The sequence below is a fragment of the Excalfactoria chinensis genome, chromosome 13 (assembly GCF_039878825.1).
Source record: "Excalfactoria chinensis isolate bCotChi1 chromosome 13, bCotChi1.hap2, whole genome shotgun sequence".
NCBI classification, from domain to species: domain Eukaryota; kingdom Metazoa; phylum Chordata; class Aves; order Galliformes; family Phasianidae; genus Excalfactoria; species Excalfactoria chinensis.
This window is the reverse complement of record NC_092837.1, coordinates 5,184,047-5,200,175: the sequence shown is the minus strand read 5'-3', so window position 1 is coordinate 5,200,175 and position 16,129 is coordinate 5,184,047. Positions and strand designations below refer to the sequence as shown.

At 54.2% G+C, this 16,129-nt stretch overlaps 1 protein-coding gene across 3 annotated transcripts; it reads right to left on the bottom strand.

Annotated features, from left to right (window-relative positions):
• Positions 1–3,186: 3,186 nt before the first annotated feature.
• Positions 3,187–13,318, bottom strand: SLC6A7 (solute carrier family 6 member 7). Of its 3 annotated transcripts, XM_072348115.1 has the most exons (14): positions 13,038–13,318; positions 9,710–9,890; positions 9,176–9,307; positions 8,112–8,346; positions 7,685–7,823; positions 7,291–7,425; positions 6,924–7,027; positions 6,486–6,610; positions 5,928–6,040; positions 5,715–5,846; positions 5,314–5,413; positions 4,899–4,999; positions 4,562–4,729; positions 3,187–3,901 (listed from the first exon to the last, which is right to left on the bottom strand). In XM_072348115.1, exons 1-14 carry the CDS (start codon positions 13,068–13,070, stop codon positions 3,689–3,691), a joined length of 1,911 nt encoding a protein of 636 aa, XP_072204216.1. In that variant the 5' UTR covers positions 13,071–13,318; the 3' UTR covers positions 3,187–3,688. The 3 variants fall into 3 exon arrangements, with proteins under 3 accessions (XP_072204216.1, XP_072204215.1, XP_072204217.1); XM_072348114.1 differs by having other exon boundaries at positions 3,188–3,901; positions 5,715–6,040; positions 13,038–13,264; XM_072348116.1 differs by lacking the exons at positions 9,176–9,307; positions 9,710–9,890; positions 13,038–13,318 and adding an exon at positions 8,886–9,145 and having other exon boundaries at positions 3,188–3,901; positions 8,112–8,246.
• Positions 13,319–16,129: the final 2,811 nt, after the last annotated feature.

The following is a 16,129-nucleotide window of genomic DNA, read 5'->3' as shown; positions in this document are numbered from 1 at the left end:
GTACAGCCTGACTTGTCTGTCCATCTAGGTCAATCTAAACTCAGAAGTCCTCCAAATTGCTCATCTCTTCCATCTCTCAGAGTACAGCAGATAACTGAATCTGAGGACTTGCTGTGTCATTCTCAGGCTCCCAGACCCACAGGTGGAGTTGGGAGCTGCTCCTCTTCCTTTCTGGACTGCTAGGCTCCAGTTTCAGATGAAACACCTTCATTTCTCAGGTCTTGCTGGTATATCAACTCTGGAAGGAGAAGATGCCACCCCTGAGCCTCTGCTCTTTGCTGGAGGGAGCAAACACTCTGCTCCTCCCTCTAAGCAGGCACAGCCAGGACAGTTCTTTCCTCTTCCCAAATAAATGCTCCATTTGCCAGGCACCAAATCCCACAAACCTGCCTCTTTTCCCTCTGCCTAACATGAATTTATGACCCTGTGGAGCCACGCAGGATGGAGCTGGCAGCACTTGGAGCTCATGGACATCTGAGAAACACCAGCAAACAGCAGCGCTGTGTTTCAAAGGGCAGCTACGCGTTCCGTGCAGCCCCATGGACCAAGAGCTATCTGCCAGCAGAAAATCCCATAACCAAATCCTCTGATCATCCCAGGAGCTGGGCTAACCCTTCATCTTCCATCATGGGACACTTCTCATGGTCTACAGAACTCTCTTGATGCAAACGATGCGCTCCTGCTAAGACTTTGCCATTGCCCATTTCCAAAAGTGCAGATCCCAGCCCTTTTGTTCCAGACAGGGAAACTCAGATTTTGAACAGGCTGTGGGTACATCAAAGTAGGGACGGTGGCCTCTGTGCCATCCCCCAAAGGCCAGCCCCCTCAGCAGACAGTCCTTCCTGCCCTTAGGTACAGAAGAGAGGGTGCGGAGGGGGCTGAATGGCTGAATTGAGTGGCTCCTTCCTTCCTTGAGTTGTTGTCCCCTTTTTTCCTAACTGTTGCACAATTTTAGGGTTTTTTGTAACTTTTTTTTTTTTTTTTTTTTTTTTTTTTTCAGACAAGTAGGGAAAATGTGTTCACAGTGGTTTAAGAAAAAGAAAAATGAGATCTCTCTCTCGTATATAATATATATATATATAAATATATATATGCATACAGGAATTCTCTATGGAAATATTTATTTAAGATGACTGCAAAAAATATATATATTAATTAAGAGTATACCAAGCTTTGTCAAGCAACATAAAGCAGGCCCTGGGGAGGGGCGGCTGCCTGTCCCCTGTATCTGTTAAGCCCGCATGGTTGCAGCTGAAGCCTTTACCCTTTTGTATGCTCGCTCAATCCTTCCAGCCATGCAACCACGTTGGATTCAGTGGGCGATGGATGGATGTGGGGGTGGGCAGGGAGGGAGGAATTGGTATCGTTTCCTTTTCCTTTTGCTTTCAGAACCTGTGGCTGCGAACGATCACTGCTCAACTCGGATGTGAAATGTGGGGAGGGCAGCGGGGAGAACCGGGCACGGGGCGGGAGGGAGATTGTCCGTTTTATTCTTGGTGTTCAAGTGCAATAAATAGCTAACAACTTCTGAGCATGGAAACGGATGATTCTCCGTCACTGCAGTGACTCAGACCGTCTGCACCCCTCCAGCGCTGCCCTGGAAAGCAGCGAGGCCTAAAGCAAGGCCTGGGTTCCTGGGCTCACCATGGGGAGCTTCGCGTCACCCCCAGCCCTGGTTTTCCTCAATGCAGGGTGACGGGAACGCAGCAGGGAGGACTCAGGGCTGATCTGAGCTGTGGGGCGGCCTGGTAGGGCACGGCTCCGGGCCTGCAGTGGTGCTGCGGTCCCACGAGGTGTCAGCAGAAGGCTGTGCTGAAGGAAGCAGGGAGAGGCCTGTCCCGAGGCCGACCTCTGCCCCTCGGCCGTATTTCCGTCACTCCGTGCCATAAAGTGTTGCTACAAGGTCAGCGTGGTGGCAGAGCAGGGTGTTCCCCAAAGGGCGGAACGTACGGAGGTGAAGGGATGGATGTAGTGCTGTGCCCGGGGGACCTGTGACGTGTCCCTGCCCCGTCCTTCATGCCGCAGCCCTGAGCTGTGGGCAGCCATGCAGCCTGTAGGGTTCCAGGGGGAATGTGGGGCCAGAACCCCATGGAGCCTCCATCTCCACATCCTGTGTGGCTGTCCCAAGTGCCTCCAGTGCGTGGTGGCCAGCAGGAACACCATGAAGTGCCCGAGCCCACCGCCTGCTCCATCACATCCCATCCATCTCCCAGCAGGGCCCGGCCAGCCGGGGTCCCCTGGCCCACACACCACGGTGGCTGGGCAGCACCGTGACCTCCCAAGGCCTCCCGCTCAGCAAATAGTGTCAAGGTTAGAGCAAGGATTCATTGGGGCCATAAATGTTTATGGCAGGCCCTCCCCGCTCCCCAGCCGCCACAGCCTGAACTTTCCATCAGCGACACTTTTATGGCTGGCCTCTAATGATTAACCCAGGGGATAGCGGACGGAGGTGCTTTGCGGCACGGTCGCACTGCCACAGCCCCATGGGCCCAGGGAAGGGGTCTGAGGAGGAAGAATAAAGGTTAGAACCAGCTGGGAAGCAAGTTATGGTGTGTTCAGTGCCTCCGATGTGAGGAGGAAGGCAGCAGGAGAAGGGCATGTTGGAGAATATCCTTATGGACCCGGAGGTGCAAAGGCAATCATTAAATCTGCCACAGTGCTACAGGAGGGACACTGAGGGGCAGCACAGACTGCTGCTGGGTGCTGCTGGAGGGCTGGCTGGTTTCTCCCTACATGCTGTGCAGCATACTGAAGCCTGGCACACATGGGTGACATGATGGCACGGCTATGCCAAATAAGCCTTGTGCCAGGTTTGCCCTGGAGAGCCCAGTACAGCAGGGCTATGGGCGTATCCAGGCATAAGCCCTCATTTTTCTGTTTATACTTCATTATGGTTTTTACCTTAGCAGAACAGAACTGCACTGGACAATGCACCAGTTGTTCCTGTCCCATGTGCCTGGAACCCCTTCTGGATGTGCCCTTATGGATGCTATGTGAGCTCCTCTTCCTCTCTCTGTGCAGGAGGTACCCTTGGGGCAGCCGCACTTGTGTGCTTCGGTGTTGGGTCCGGTTGAGTCCTGTGCATGAGGTACTGCATTTATGGGGAACCAGAAACCCAGCCTCTTCCCATTCTTCAGCTTGCCTCAGCCCTGCCCCTGTAGGGAACGGAATCTCAGGATGTCCCAGGCCAGTTTATTCATAAAGCACTTTATTTTCCTCTTATGCTTTTTGACTGCTTATTTATTCGGTCAGATTTCAGCAGGATGCTGATGCATCCTGGTTTTGCTGGGGTACCTCTGAGGGCACTGACACAGACCTTCCTCAGAGCATGTATACTAAAACCCTTTCTCACATGTGTTTGCAGGTTGCTGGAGTTAAACACATATTAGCAGAGAATGCACGAACTCAAAGGAGTGCCCCCTTCTGCACCAAGCATCCCTGGGCTGGGGCCAAATGCTTGGGGCAGCCCAGATGCTTGCACAGACATCGTCACATGAACATATGGACTTGTTGCACACCTTGCCACACTGAACACAAACACCTTGGGGGTGACAGGACAGGCAGCATCTCTGCCCTGGCAGGGCTGGGGTGGTGGTGAGGGGCCCAGGAGGGCCAGCAGATTCCAAAAGCCTCCTCAGCCCTTTGCCAGCTTCAAGTGTCAAAGTGTAAAGAGGAGGGGCTGATCCCCTCACATCATGGACTCCTCCTCTTCCTCCTCGATCTCCTGATCCACCTCGATGGCTGTGTTCTCATAGCTGGTGATGCCCCCATATTTCCTCATGTGGACCATCAGTGGTTTGGGGGACTGGCTGCCAGCCAGGCTGGTCACATATGTACCAGTCCGATTCTCCTCCAGCGATGGGCCCCAGTCCATGGTGGGACGGCTGGCTTGCTGGAAGCACTGTGAAGGGATGGGTAGAGGGATGTGGGTGCTCACTGTGGCATGGCACCTGCTGTGCTCCCCTTTATCATTCATATCCTTAGTGGGATAAGCCCCAGTGTGGGTGGGAAGGGGCCAAAAGCCTGTCCTGCAGCATTTGGGGAGGGCAACACTGTCTCACTGTCCTTCTGTGCTTTGGGGCAATCCGTTGGTCTGTAGGGGATGATGGGGAAGGCTTGGGGGAGCTGGGAGTTAGTGCAGGGCTATGGCCCCATGCTGTGGGATTAGAGCCCCCTCGGTAATGGGTTAGCATCCATCAAGGTGGTTCCTGGTCATGCCACCATGCACAGAACCATGCTCCAAAGGCTGCAGCCTGGGGAGGGCAGCAAGCGCTGCAGCTCTGCTCATAGCAGCCAGGGGAGAGCAGCAAAACAAAACCCAGGCTAGGATGCTGCAAGCAGCTACACAGCCTACCCCTGGGCAAAGCCTTTCTGCACCACTGCTTCCTTGTTTTGCCTTTTCTCCCACAAAACAGCTGTGAAATCCCGCATGTCTCTACCCACCTCATTAAAGGGACAACACTCCATGCATTTCACAGGCAGCAAATCACCAGACAGCACAGGATGGGCAGGGGCTCAGGATCAACTGTTCACATTTTTGGGGTTCTTCAAGGCCTCCTACCTCCCACAGCGTCCCTTCCTCTTGCAGCACAGCCATGAGCATGCCTGCAGGAATCATCAGACAGGAGCAGAGCCCCATGAGGATGCCCAGGGCCTCAGCCCAGGCAGGGAAGCGGTAGCTGCCATACTCAGAGGGCTGGTACTTGATGATGTTGTACACCAGCAGTGCCTGTGGGGTGAGGGGAAAGCCAAGTCAGCCCAAAACTCCCCAAAGGTCTCAAATTAGGCCCAAGAAAACCCCCCAGAGGAAACAGAGTGGTCCCTGGAGAGCTCTGTAGAACAACTTGTGACAAGGGGAGGTCACCAGGGATGCTAGCACCATCTAGCCCAGTGGTTACCATCATTGTAGCTGGGGACAGGACCATCCAACAGGTTCTGAAGTAGGGCCCTGGTTGGAAGCCCAGCATCATGTGAATGTCTCTGCAGAACCTCTTCATGCCTAGAGAAGGGACAGGGACAAGGATTCAGCAGCTGCCATCTCCCAGGACCAGAGCAGCAAGAGCAGCGATTTGCATTTTCCTCTAACAGCAATGAAGAATTTCTCCTCCCAGCTGGTCTGAGGGACCAGGCTCAGCCCCACAGATATCACTGGGAGTGAATCCAGTGAAGGAGAAATAAGAAGAGGTGCCTCATGCTCCACCGCGAGGCTGCTGGCTCCCGTCCTGCTCCCTCTATATAAGTCTTTGTCACTCTACCCCACCCCCTTTGTCATACCCGCTCTTTCCCATGTCCCCACGGAACAGACCCTCTTACCATAGACACGTGTCACCACCAGGCAGGTAGTGATCACCACCACCATGAGACCAAAGCCAGCGCTGTAGTCATCTAGCAGGACCAGCCAGTACATCCCGCCCTGCAGAGTCCAAGCACAGTGACCAGCATCTCTGGGACCAGCATCCCAATAAAATCCTACCTACATCCTCCCACTTGTGGGGTCATATACCCCTCACCCTGTGTGGGCAGCCTCAGGAGACATCACTTCTGGGGTTGGTACAAGGACAGTAATGCTGTGTTACTCCCTGTGGGACTTCACATCCCCAGGGAACCCAGTCCCACCAGTCCTCTATCTCCCACCTTTTTAGCAGACATGAATATCTCTGTCTTCCTAGGGTGAACCCCTGGTCAGTCCCAGTGTATCCATCCCCTCACCTTACCTCTGTTGTGAGGATCAGTCCCATTAGGAAGAGGCCAACGCAGATGACAGCTGAGAAAAAAGCTTTCTTCGGTCGCAGGTAGTAGGGAAATTCATCTGTCACTGCTGTCACAATGGTCTCCATAAAGGCAAACTGCATGGGAAGGAAAATTGGATCCTTTGATCCTCCTGGGATGCCTGGCACTGCAGCTGGCCTGGTGGGCTCTGTCCTTACCTGGCTATCCAGGCCCAAGGTTAATAGCATGAAGAAGAAGAGGAAAGACCAGAATGGAGAAAGGGGGAGCATTGTCATGGCCTGGGGGTACACCACAAAAGCCAGGCCAGGACCTAGGAGAGGCAAAGGACAGCGGGGTGAAAAGGGGGTGACAGAGCAGTGTGTGGAGGAAAGAAAGCCCCAGAAGCATGACGCTGCAGTGGGGACCTGCCCACAGCCCTGCTAGATGGGCAGGAGGAGGTGCTGAGGTTCAGAATAAGCCTGGTTCTTGCTCATACCATCTTTAGGTATCACTTAGTGTTGCTTAAGATTTGCGTGGCAGAAAACGGTCTTTCTCCTTCCCTTTCTTGGCCAACTAAGCCTCCAGCTCCATCCCTCACACTGACACTCTCAACTGCCTTCCAACCCTGTGTCTGAGTGGGGTGGGAGTCTCCCACCAGCCCCATCCCAGATGAAGGTGCTACGGGGAATGAAAGATCTGCCCCACACCTCCCCTTCCCCGCTCCTTGCTGTGCCCTGGCAGAGGGTCCAGGAAAACAGGTCCTTGTTTGACCTCACCTGCTTTGGCCACTTGGTTGACAGGGACCCCGAGCTCCTGGGACATGTATCCCAAAACAGAGAAGATGGCAAACCCTGCCAAAATGCTGGTGATGGCATTGCCCAGGGTGACTATGAAGGTGTCCCTACAGAGGAGAAAGCAAATGCACTGAGCATAGCAGACCCATGCTGGGGTGGCTCTGCCAGCCCTGGTTTCGCTGTAATGCAATTCTCCCAAGGGCCTCCCTCATTGGGTACTTTCCAGAGGTACAAGGATCCTGTATCTAATGACATGGGTCATGCTGTGGGGTTTCTCCCAAGCTTGCTTTCCCTGCAGAGGGAATCAGCCCAGCACCCAGGGTCCCCTCTCTGCCTGTGCCTGCAGTGAGTGCTGGGGAGCAACCGAGGCTTTTGTAGCTCCCCAGCTATGATTTTTAGGAGATGGCATCTGGCTCCTACCTGTAGATGTTCTGATGAAAGGTGTTGTACGAGGCAAAGGTGAGGAGGCCCCCAAAGCCTACCCCAAGGGAGTAAAAGATCTGCAGGGCTGCTTCGATCCACACCTGGTGGGAAACAGAGTGTAGGGGAGACAGAGTTTGGAAATCCCCAGAAGACACAGGAGTGGGAAGCACAGCACAGGTAAAATGTGGAGCAGAGACAAGCTGCTGAATGGAAGTGCTTCAGGTCTGGTGGAGGAGGGGAAGAATTTTGGGCCAGAAGCTGGCCATGAAAGACTCCCAAGAAGGAGAACTGCCTCTGCTGTGTGCTGGAGAGGACAGAGTATTCATTTCTGTGCCTTGCACAAGTAGCTAAAAGCCCTGCTCACCTTGGAAGACAGCAAGTGGTCAAACTGGGGTGTGAGGTAAAAGCGGATTCCCTTCCAGGCCCCCTCCAATGTCACACCACGGATGAGCAGCATCACCAGGATGAGGTATGGGAAAGTGGCGGTGAAGTACACGACCTGTGGGAGAGCAGAGCTGGATGTAGAGTTGGGGCAGTGCACCTGATCCCCTACAGCACACCCTGGGATAGGACACTGGGTCACCCAGCATCACTCCGCAGTGCTGAGGTCCTCAGGATGCAGCATGGCCAGTGGCATTGGTGTTAGGGTGTGCAAGCCACTCCCAAATAGCCTGTGTCTAGCTAATATTTATGCAAGGAGAAATGCAGACACAGGAGGGAACTGCTGTAGATCCCTGAAGAAACCATCCAGCCCTTACCTTGCCGGAGGATTTGACTCCCTTTAAGATGCACAGGTACACGATGGTCCAAGAAAGGAGCAGGCACAGACACAGGTTCCAGCGGATCCTGCCAGGATCCCCGATCCCAGAGCTCCCTTGGATGTGCAGAACGTAGCGGCTAGGGCGAAAGGAGAATGGCTGGTGAGCAGTCGGTGGGACTTCTCCACAGTGCACTGAAGAGCCATGAGAGAAGCCTGGCTGGTTGTGAGTCCCGGCCAGTCCAGCTGTGGGATGTATTTCCAAGCCGTCAAAGCAACACTAGGCAATCCCACAGCCCAGACATACAATCCCAATGGCTAAACTGGGATATCACCCAATGCTGACAGTGAGCTCATCACTGCATCCACAATGTGAGCTCCCACCTTCTCCTTTCCCTGTGCTCTCGCCGTTCCCCACACCTCCTCACCTCCAGTACTCCTCGCTGGGGCTGACGGTGTTGGAGATGTTGACGGGGAGGGTGGTGTTCCCCGCCTTGATGACGCGGTGGTCCAGGCACAGGTCAGTGTTCCACCAGTTGCCACAGTGCTGCCAGGGCAAGTCGCTTGTGAGGGATGCAAAGAGGTAGAAGAGAACGTAAGCAATGATCATATTGTAGTAAATGGCCACCAGGGAGACGATGAGGATGGTGCCCATGCCAATGCCTGGAGGAAGGAGAGGGTAAAGAAGAAGTGAGCCATCTCTCCGAAGCAGAGCGCATCCATAACCAAGGTCAGACAGTGGGGTTTAGCAGTCACATGGTTAACCGGCTCCAAGGCAGAGGTTCACCTGCTGGGGAAACCCCTTCATTGACCTCTGTATGCATGTGAATTGATAATCTATTCCATAGAATCATTAAGGTTTGAAATGGCCCAAGATCCCCAAATCCAACCCCAGCCCATCCCACCATGCCCACTGACCACATCCCTCAGTGCCACACCTCCACAGCTCTCAAACACCTCCCTGGGCAACTGTGCCACTGCAGCACCACTCTATCTGAGAAGAAACGTTTCCTAATATCCAACCTGAACCTCCCCTGGTGCAAAGCAAGACCATTCCATTCCCTCTTATCCTATCACTAGTTACCTGAGAGATCAACCCCTACATCACTACAACCTTCTTTTAGCCGTTATACAAAGGATTTTGCTCCAGCTCAATGCTGAGAGTGTTCCATCTGACCTTTTCTTGAACACTTTGTTCTTACCTTTTTAACAGCCATTGCTTAGCTTCAGTGCTGTGTTTTGTACACTGACTCAGTTTTTCATATACTTTCATATAATTTCTAGAGCTGATCAGGACATGCAGAGACTCTGAGGATGGGTAGAACACATACATATCTTGCAGCTACCCAAATGGCTCACCCAGCAGCCCAGCCAGCTCCATTTCCCCCCAGCATTTAAGCTTTGAGGATCGTGGGATGAGGCTGCTGGTCCATGGCCTCATCCATCAGCTCTCATAGAAGCACTGCAGGGTCTCTGGCTTTCACTCACGCACCTTTAAAGAGAGGGCTGATCTTCCAGACAGCAAGAGGCCCCAGGCTGGAGAACTGCCCGAGTGACAGCTCCATGAAGAAGATGGGGATCCCACAGATGGCCAGCATGATAAAGTAAGGAACCAAGAAAGCTCCTACAGGAAGCAAAAAGGAAAACAACTCTGAAATTAATGCAGAGCAAACTACTAAAGCCCACCTAGGAAAAGGAAAACATCCTTACCACAACCTCCCACTGCCTTCCCAGGAAGGGTCCAGAATATTAACTCTGCAGAAAGGGGCAGCAGCAGCTCCCCACACTGTCGCCCACCCCAGATCCCGGAGGGCACCGTGCCCCTGGTGCAGAGGAAGGGCTGTGATTCGCACCTTGCTTTGCTTTGCCCACACGCTCAGAATGTTTTCTCCTCAAATCTTTCACAGACACCAAGATCTTCTCCAGCTATCGCTGCTCCTCAGCCCCGACATGAGGAAGAGGTGTCTATTCAGGGACCTGCCCAACTCAGTGATAAGGGTACGTGGCTGGAAGAATGCATAAGTACCTCCTCCATTGGTGTAAGCCCTGTAGGGGAACCTCCAGACGTTTCCCAGGCCCACGCAGTACCCAATGCAGGAGAGGAGGAAATCCAGACGTCCCGTCCAGTTCCCTCTGTCTTCTGGGCACTGGGAGCCCAGGTCTCCGTCCTGGCTGCTGGGGCTCACCAGGAGCTCTGGTGTCACCGGCTGAGTGAGAGAGGGTGCAGGAATAGGAAAGGGTGGCCAGGGATGGAAGGAAGGGGTAGAGCAGGGGAAGGAGGGAGGGAGGGATCTCTGAGAGGTGTAAATTCATAACCACTAAGTCACAGTGATGATGTTTGTCCCCTTTCTGGCAGTTCTCTGTGGACCACCAAGCCTATGGCTTTAAACCAAGCTGACATCCTTTGGAAGGGGAATAAATCCATTCCATGTGTCCAGAGACCCCTGGAAAAGGCAGTTTAATCAGGAAATCATCTCAAGGGGCCACAATAAGGTTTTCTCATCTCCAAAACATGGGCATGAGGATGGCATGGGAAGAGCCCTCTCCATGTGGGGGGCATTGGGTTCAGCTTTAGTGGGGCAAGAGGACAGCGATGTCCCTGCTGACTGGGCACCAGGACCAGGGCAGGGTGGCTCCCAGCTTGGAGCCCCCCCCCTCTTCTTCTGGAGTCTTAAGAGGGAAAAACAACTATCTCTGTGTCTGAGTTCATAGACCATAGAGAACCAGCCTGTGAGATGTGGATTTGGAAGGGATAAGCTGTGGGTCTTCCTTCCCATTAGGATATAGAGCGTGCTGTATGAGGTGGCACACTGCCTTCCTCCTCATCTTTTTTCTCCTCCTCTTTGTCCAGACTGGGCTGATCCTGCTGCCAGTTCCCATGGAGACCAGGAGCCATTCTGCAATGGCTGCGTGCTCTTACCCTGCTCCTGCCCACTGGCACCAAGTGAATCCACCTGGTGTGGGATGTGCTTGCAGCTCTTCCCAGAGCCAACCTGAGATGCTCACCTGAGCAAAAAGCTAGCATCAAAACCCAACCCTGTCTGCAGCAGCCAGCCCTAAAAGCCCATCCCTTTTGCATGCCATAGCCACAGGGCACGGGTTGGAGGTAAAGCTTCAGGCTGCAACCTAAAACTATGACCTAAATATAATACCATCACTGCAAAACACCGCTGCCACCTGGCAGCCCATGCAGATGATGGACAGACTGCGCTGCAGCATCCCCACTGAGACACCAGCTGTGCTCCCCGAGGTCTCTGCCAGGTGGGGCAGTGGGAGCACAGGGGCAGGTGAGGCACAGAAGGGACTGCATCACCTGGATCACACAGATCCTCACCCACCACACAAAGCCTGGGCTGATCATCTGAATGAAAACCAATTGCAAAATGCAGTATTTAAGGATTCCACACCACCTTTGTCCCAGACAACAGAGAGCTGCACACCTCACCGATTCAGGTGGAAATCTCACGCTGAGGCTCACTTTCAGCCCCCTTTTTTTTAGGACTAATGGCCTCTTTCAGCCTCTGTCATAACAGGGCTTTTCTCTCCCAGTGGAGGCTGACACACAGCTCTGCTCCAGTGCTTTACATGCAGAGCTGCCATCTTTCAGGCCGGTTACAGACAGACAGGGACCATCCGTTCCCCTGGCATCACCATCCTTGAGCTCAGCACCATTTTGCATCACACACCATTTTTTTTTTCATCATCTTTTACCTCAGTTCATACTTCTGGCATCGTGGCGTTGTTTTGTTGAGCATTTTGTGTTGTGAACCACAGCGTCTGACTGAGGAAATGCCACCCGAAGGCAGATTTCTGTGCCGTGAGCACAGCACGTCTGTGCCATGTGAGTCACTCCGGATCAGTTCGAATTGCTTGTTAATCTCTTGCAGAAAAAAAAACCCACCCTGGCCGTGCTGGGTCAGGCTGTGGCATGACATAAGGAGGCTCTGCACCGCAGCACCTGTTGGCATGGGGACATCCCAGTGCCAGGCTCCCACCTTTGCACCAAATAATCCCTAAGGCACATAAGCAATTCCATATAGGAAAAAATACTAATCCACTCAGCTCTTACAGGAATACTACCAGGCAAAAGCAAAAATCCTTAGAGCCGAAACAAATCTCTATTAAGGAGGAATTTCCGTATGTCTGATAGAAAGGCTTGAAACTCCCGGCTTGCAGATAGGAAACGGATGCAGGTGAGGAGGGACTGCTGGGGCTGTGGGGCTGTGTGAGTGGTTCCAGCCCCAGCCCAGGGTCAGGCATGGTATCTTGCCACCTGAAGGGGACACCCCCTCCTGCCTTCCACCCGGGGCTCTGAGTGGTTGGGATAGTGAAGGGCCCCGAGCAGCACCGGAGATGGGGAAATAACTCCGGAGGCATCTGCTTTCCATTTGGGCTGATTGCTGTGGGACTAAATGAATTCCTGTCTAAATGTTAAACAGGACTGCGAGCAGTAGAGAAATTCCTTTGCGTGTCTCAGAAAGGCTTTTGGAGGGACAAGGAGAACTTTGAATGGATCTTGCAGTCGCTGACTGATCTGAAAAAGAGATCTATAGGAAATGGGAGAGGACAGAGCTGCCTTCCAGCAGCATGGAGCAAGGCATAGGGCTGCCAGAGAACTGCTGCCTTGTGCCAGGACAGCACTGGGTTTTTACATCATGTCCCAGCATCCCAGGAATTTCCTGTCATGGACAAAACTCTTAGGGTTTTCATTCCTGTGGCTGGAGGCTGGGCATGGGCTGGAACCATCCTCACCCTGTGGTTAGCAGGCAGAGCAAAAAGGTGAAGGGCAGTGCCCACATACAGGAACAGCATCATAGGAACTGGGATTGCCACTCAGCCTCCCTGCAGCGCCCAGCCCCGTGTGAGAAAGGCACTGGAAAGGGCTCTGTCCCTGGTGCAGATGGAAGACTGGAAGGGTGAGCCTGGGATGGGGAACTCTGAGAGCTGGGTCTCAAAGGGCTTCCAGCAGGATTCCTAGCTCTGCCGGCCTCCAAATGGCACAAGTGGATCTCAGGGTCCAGGACCACTTGGGTCCCTTCAGCCCCAGCCTTGGGCAGGAAAACAGCAGCCCAGCTTTGTCCTGATCCCATGGGGGAACCCGAAGCTCCCAAGTCCCCTACATCAGGGGGCAGCATCCCCATGAGTAGCACTGCGGGACCGGGCACCCCCGGCACAAATCACTGCCAGCAACACCTTCCTGGGGGGCAGAGGCTGGGGACACATCCCTCCACCCTACAAAGCGACCCCCACCCATCTCCAAATGCCCCCCACCCAATTTGCCATCTGTGCCCCCAGCCGTGCACCCCACAGAGCGATGGCATGCAATGTCCCCATGCTCCCACATCGGCTCTCACCTTGCGGAGCTGCTGCTGCCGAATCTTCTTCATCCCAGAATCCTGTTGCTATGCACTCCCCGATCCGACACTTGTTCTTTCGCTCCACAGACGGAGGTAGGGAGGGAGAAGGGGGAGCAGAGCAGACAGGCAGAGAGGGCTGCCGGTGTGGATGGATGCAAGGGGCAAGAGGGGGCACAGCTCAGCAGAAGGCGCTGCCTGGAGTTGGGGCTGGCTGCACGCTGAATGGGGAGGGAGGGGACGGCTCTATGCAGGCTGCAGGAGGGCTGTCTGTCAAACGTACCGCTGCTTGGGGAGGGGGGGGGGGTCTGGGGCTTTGGCTCCAAGCAGGGAAGCGAGGAGGAGAGGATGCTGTTTTATTACGTGCCACGAATGTGTAAGGTCTCAGACACCCTGCTGCTGGGAACATGGGGCTCCCATATGTCCCAACAGCAGCAGGGCAAGTGCAGCATCTCCCAGCAGCTTTCTGGCCAGCCCTGTGCCAATTTTCCTTCATGCAGCACACATCTGGAGCCCCAGCCCTGGGCAGCCTTCAGTCCCTTTGGGCAGGACCAGTGCCTTTCAATGCTGGGGACTGGAGTCATCCTGGAACAGGTCCTAGAGCGTGGGTCATCTCCCTTTTGTGCTCAGTCAAACCCCAGGTGAAGAGGCATGAAGCAGGTCCCTGGCTCTTTCTCTCCCTTCTGTGCTATGAGATGTCCCCAGCAGGACTGCAGGAGGAGACAATTTCACATGCTCTGGGGCCACCAGGAGAGCTGCTGTCTGCCTCAGAGCAATGCCTCTTTCCTCCTTCTTGTGCTTCACTTTCCCCATGCTGGGCCCATTGGAGTGTGTTTGCCCCTTTCCTTTGCAAACACTTGGTGGTACTCCAGCCTGACCTAAACATATCCCCAGACACTTTGAGGCTGAGCAGATGATGCTGGAGGTGTGCAGACAGGCAGAGCTAGGACTGAAGCCCCAAAACTCCTTGCAATCAAATAGGAGTCACGTTCCTACAGCCCTCCAAGCACTTCTGTAAAGATTCCCCCAAAGGAATCAGATCATGAGCATGAAAATACATTACTGCAAAACTCAGCACAGATCAAGTGCCTCAGAGTTTGCACAGTGGGTCTTTCAGAGCTAACATTTACCTGGCTTTCCCAGTGGGAAAGGAGGAAGGAGCAAAATCCATCATCCAACAAACATCTCTTTTTTTTTTTTTTACATAGCTTTTACTTCCCTCTGGGTGATCCATTGCTTCTCCCTCTCCTGGGATGCTATGGGGAATGCTGCGCTGAGCTGCCTGGGATGGTGTGTTGTCCCAGCCTCACCCTTCCTGCTGGGGCAGGGATGCTTTGTTTGTCTTTCGTGCCTGTGTGAGCTGAACCAGCCTGTTGTTTTTTTTCCCTTGGGATCCACCTAGAGGGAAGCGTCTCTTGGTGGGAAGCCGCTGGCAGCGTGGTACAGCCCCAGCCCTGTATCACCAGCATGGACCGAGCCCTACACAAACAGCCCAGCCCTCCACTGGGGCAGGCAGGGAGTTACCCAACAGTGAGATGGGACCGTGCCCAGCTCTGCTCCATGGGACACAGGGAAGGCAGCAGCTGCAACAGCGCTCCAGTTCGTCACTGCTGGGAATTGTGCCATGCCGGAGGCTGCCATGCTGTCGGCCACCTGTTGTGCCTGGCCTTATTTTGATGATTATTTCAAGATTTCTCCAAGGAGGGTGCAAGCAGGCAGTGTGAGCACGGGGGAACTAATGGGCACAGGGGCTTGAAGGGGACAGCCCTCAGGGTCCCCTGTCTGTGCCACCCAGTGTCCCTATATGGCCATGGTGCAATATAGGGCTATGCAACTCAAGGGGTAGGTGCCATAGGTGCTAAAAATGAGTGACTGTCACCTGCCAGGGATGCAAATATGGGTATGGCACAGCCGGGAGGTGTGGATGCCAAAGCCAATGGGGACACGGTGCTGCCAGAATGATGGCAGAGAGTCAGGGGAGGACATGGGAGCGGGGACACAGCAGATGCATTTCGTCAGCGGGGCTGAGGGGTGTGTGTGTGTTGGGGGAAGGGGTGCTGGGTGTGTGGGCGCATTTATGGCCTCTTCCCGACAGCGCCTTCTCCCTGTGCACACACAGGCTGCAGCAACCCAAGGGCACAGCCCACAGCCCGCTGGACTTTTACCCCGCTGTGCAAACAGGCAGGCGCCTGATTAGGGTATCGGTTGGAATTTCATGCTGTCATTGGCACCAGGAGCTTCTCTAGGGTGGTGGCAGAGCATCTTCCCCCTGTGTGGCCCTCATCTTCCTGCAGGCACCAAAGTGCCCAATGGCACACTGCCCTTTGGGCAGGAGACCCATTCACCCCAGTACCTTTCCCCTTATGGCACCAGCCCCATTCCCATTGGCTCTCCATCCTGTTTTAGCAACTGGTGCTTCACCAAGTTCAGCAGGGTGCAACTCTGGGCACAGCCACTCCTGCAAGGTCACGGAAAAAGAAACGTTGCTCTGCCCCTCTCTCTGCCCCATCCCTCCATTGCTCCTCTTTCTCCTCTAGCCAGAAGGACTTTACCCTGCACCACATCCACCTGCCCCACCTGCACATCCTTGTGTGTTTTGAGGCTGGAGGAGCTGTTTTGGGCAGGGATTTGACGGCAGCCCCAAATCTGATGTGGCTGGGATGGAGATAGGCAGTGATAAGGTGAGGAAGAGGACAACACAGGCAGAGTGTGCCCACCTGTGCCTGCTCCGTCACGACCAGGCACTGATGCCAGCTGTCCCAAGCCCTATCTCACATCCTCATTCTCTGTTTGCTCTTCTTGGACAAGGAGGATATTCAGCTCATCAACAGCCATAAAATGAGATTAGAGGCCGGCAGGCACCAATCAGCAGCAGCCACGTCAGTGGGCAGCTGGCCTTGTTCTTTGGCCTCCAGCAGCAGCAAGGCCCAGCCTCACCCTTTCCCTGGTTGTTCCCAGGAAACCATCCGTCCCTTGGCCATTCCCACTGTACCCAAGGGACAGGATGTGGCTACCTCATGCCACATAGTGGCCATGCTGTCCTCATGAGATGGGCACACAGCACACTGCAACCAGGCTGCGGGGCTCTGGAT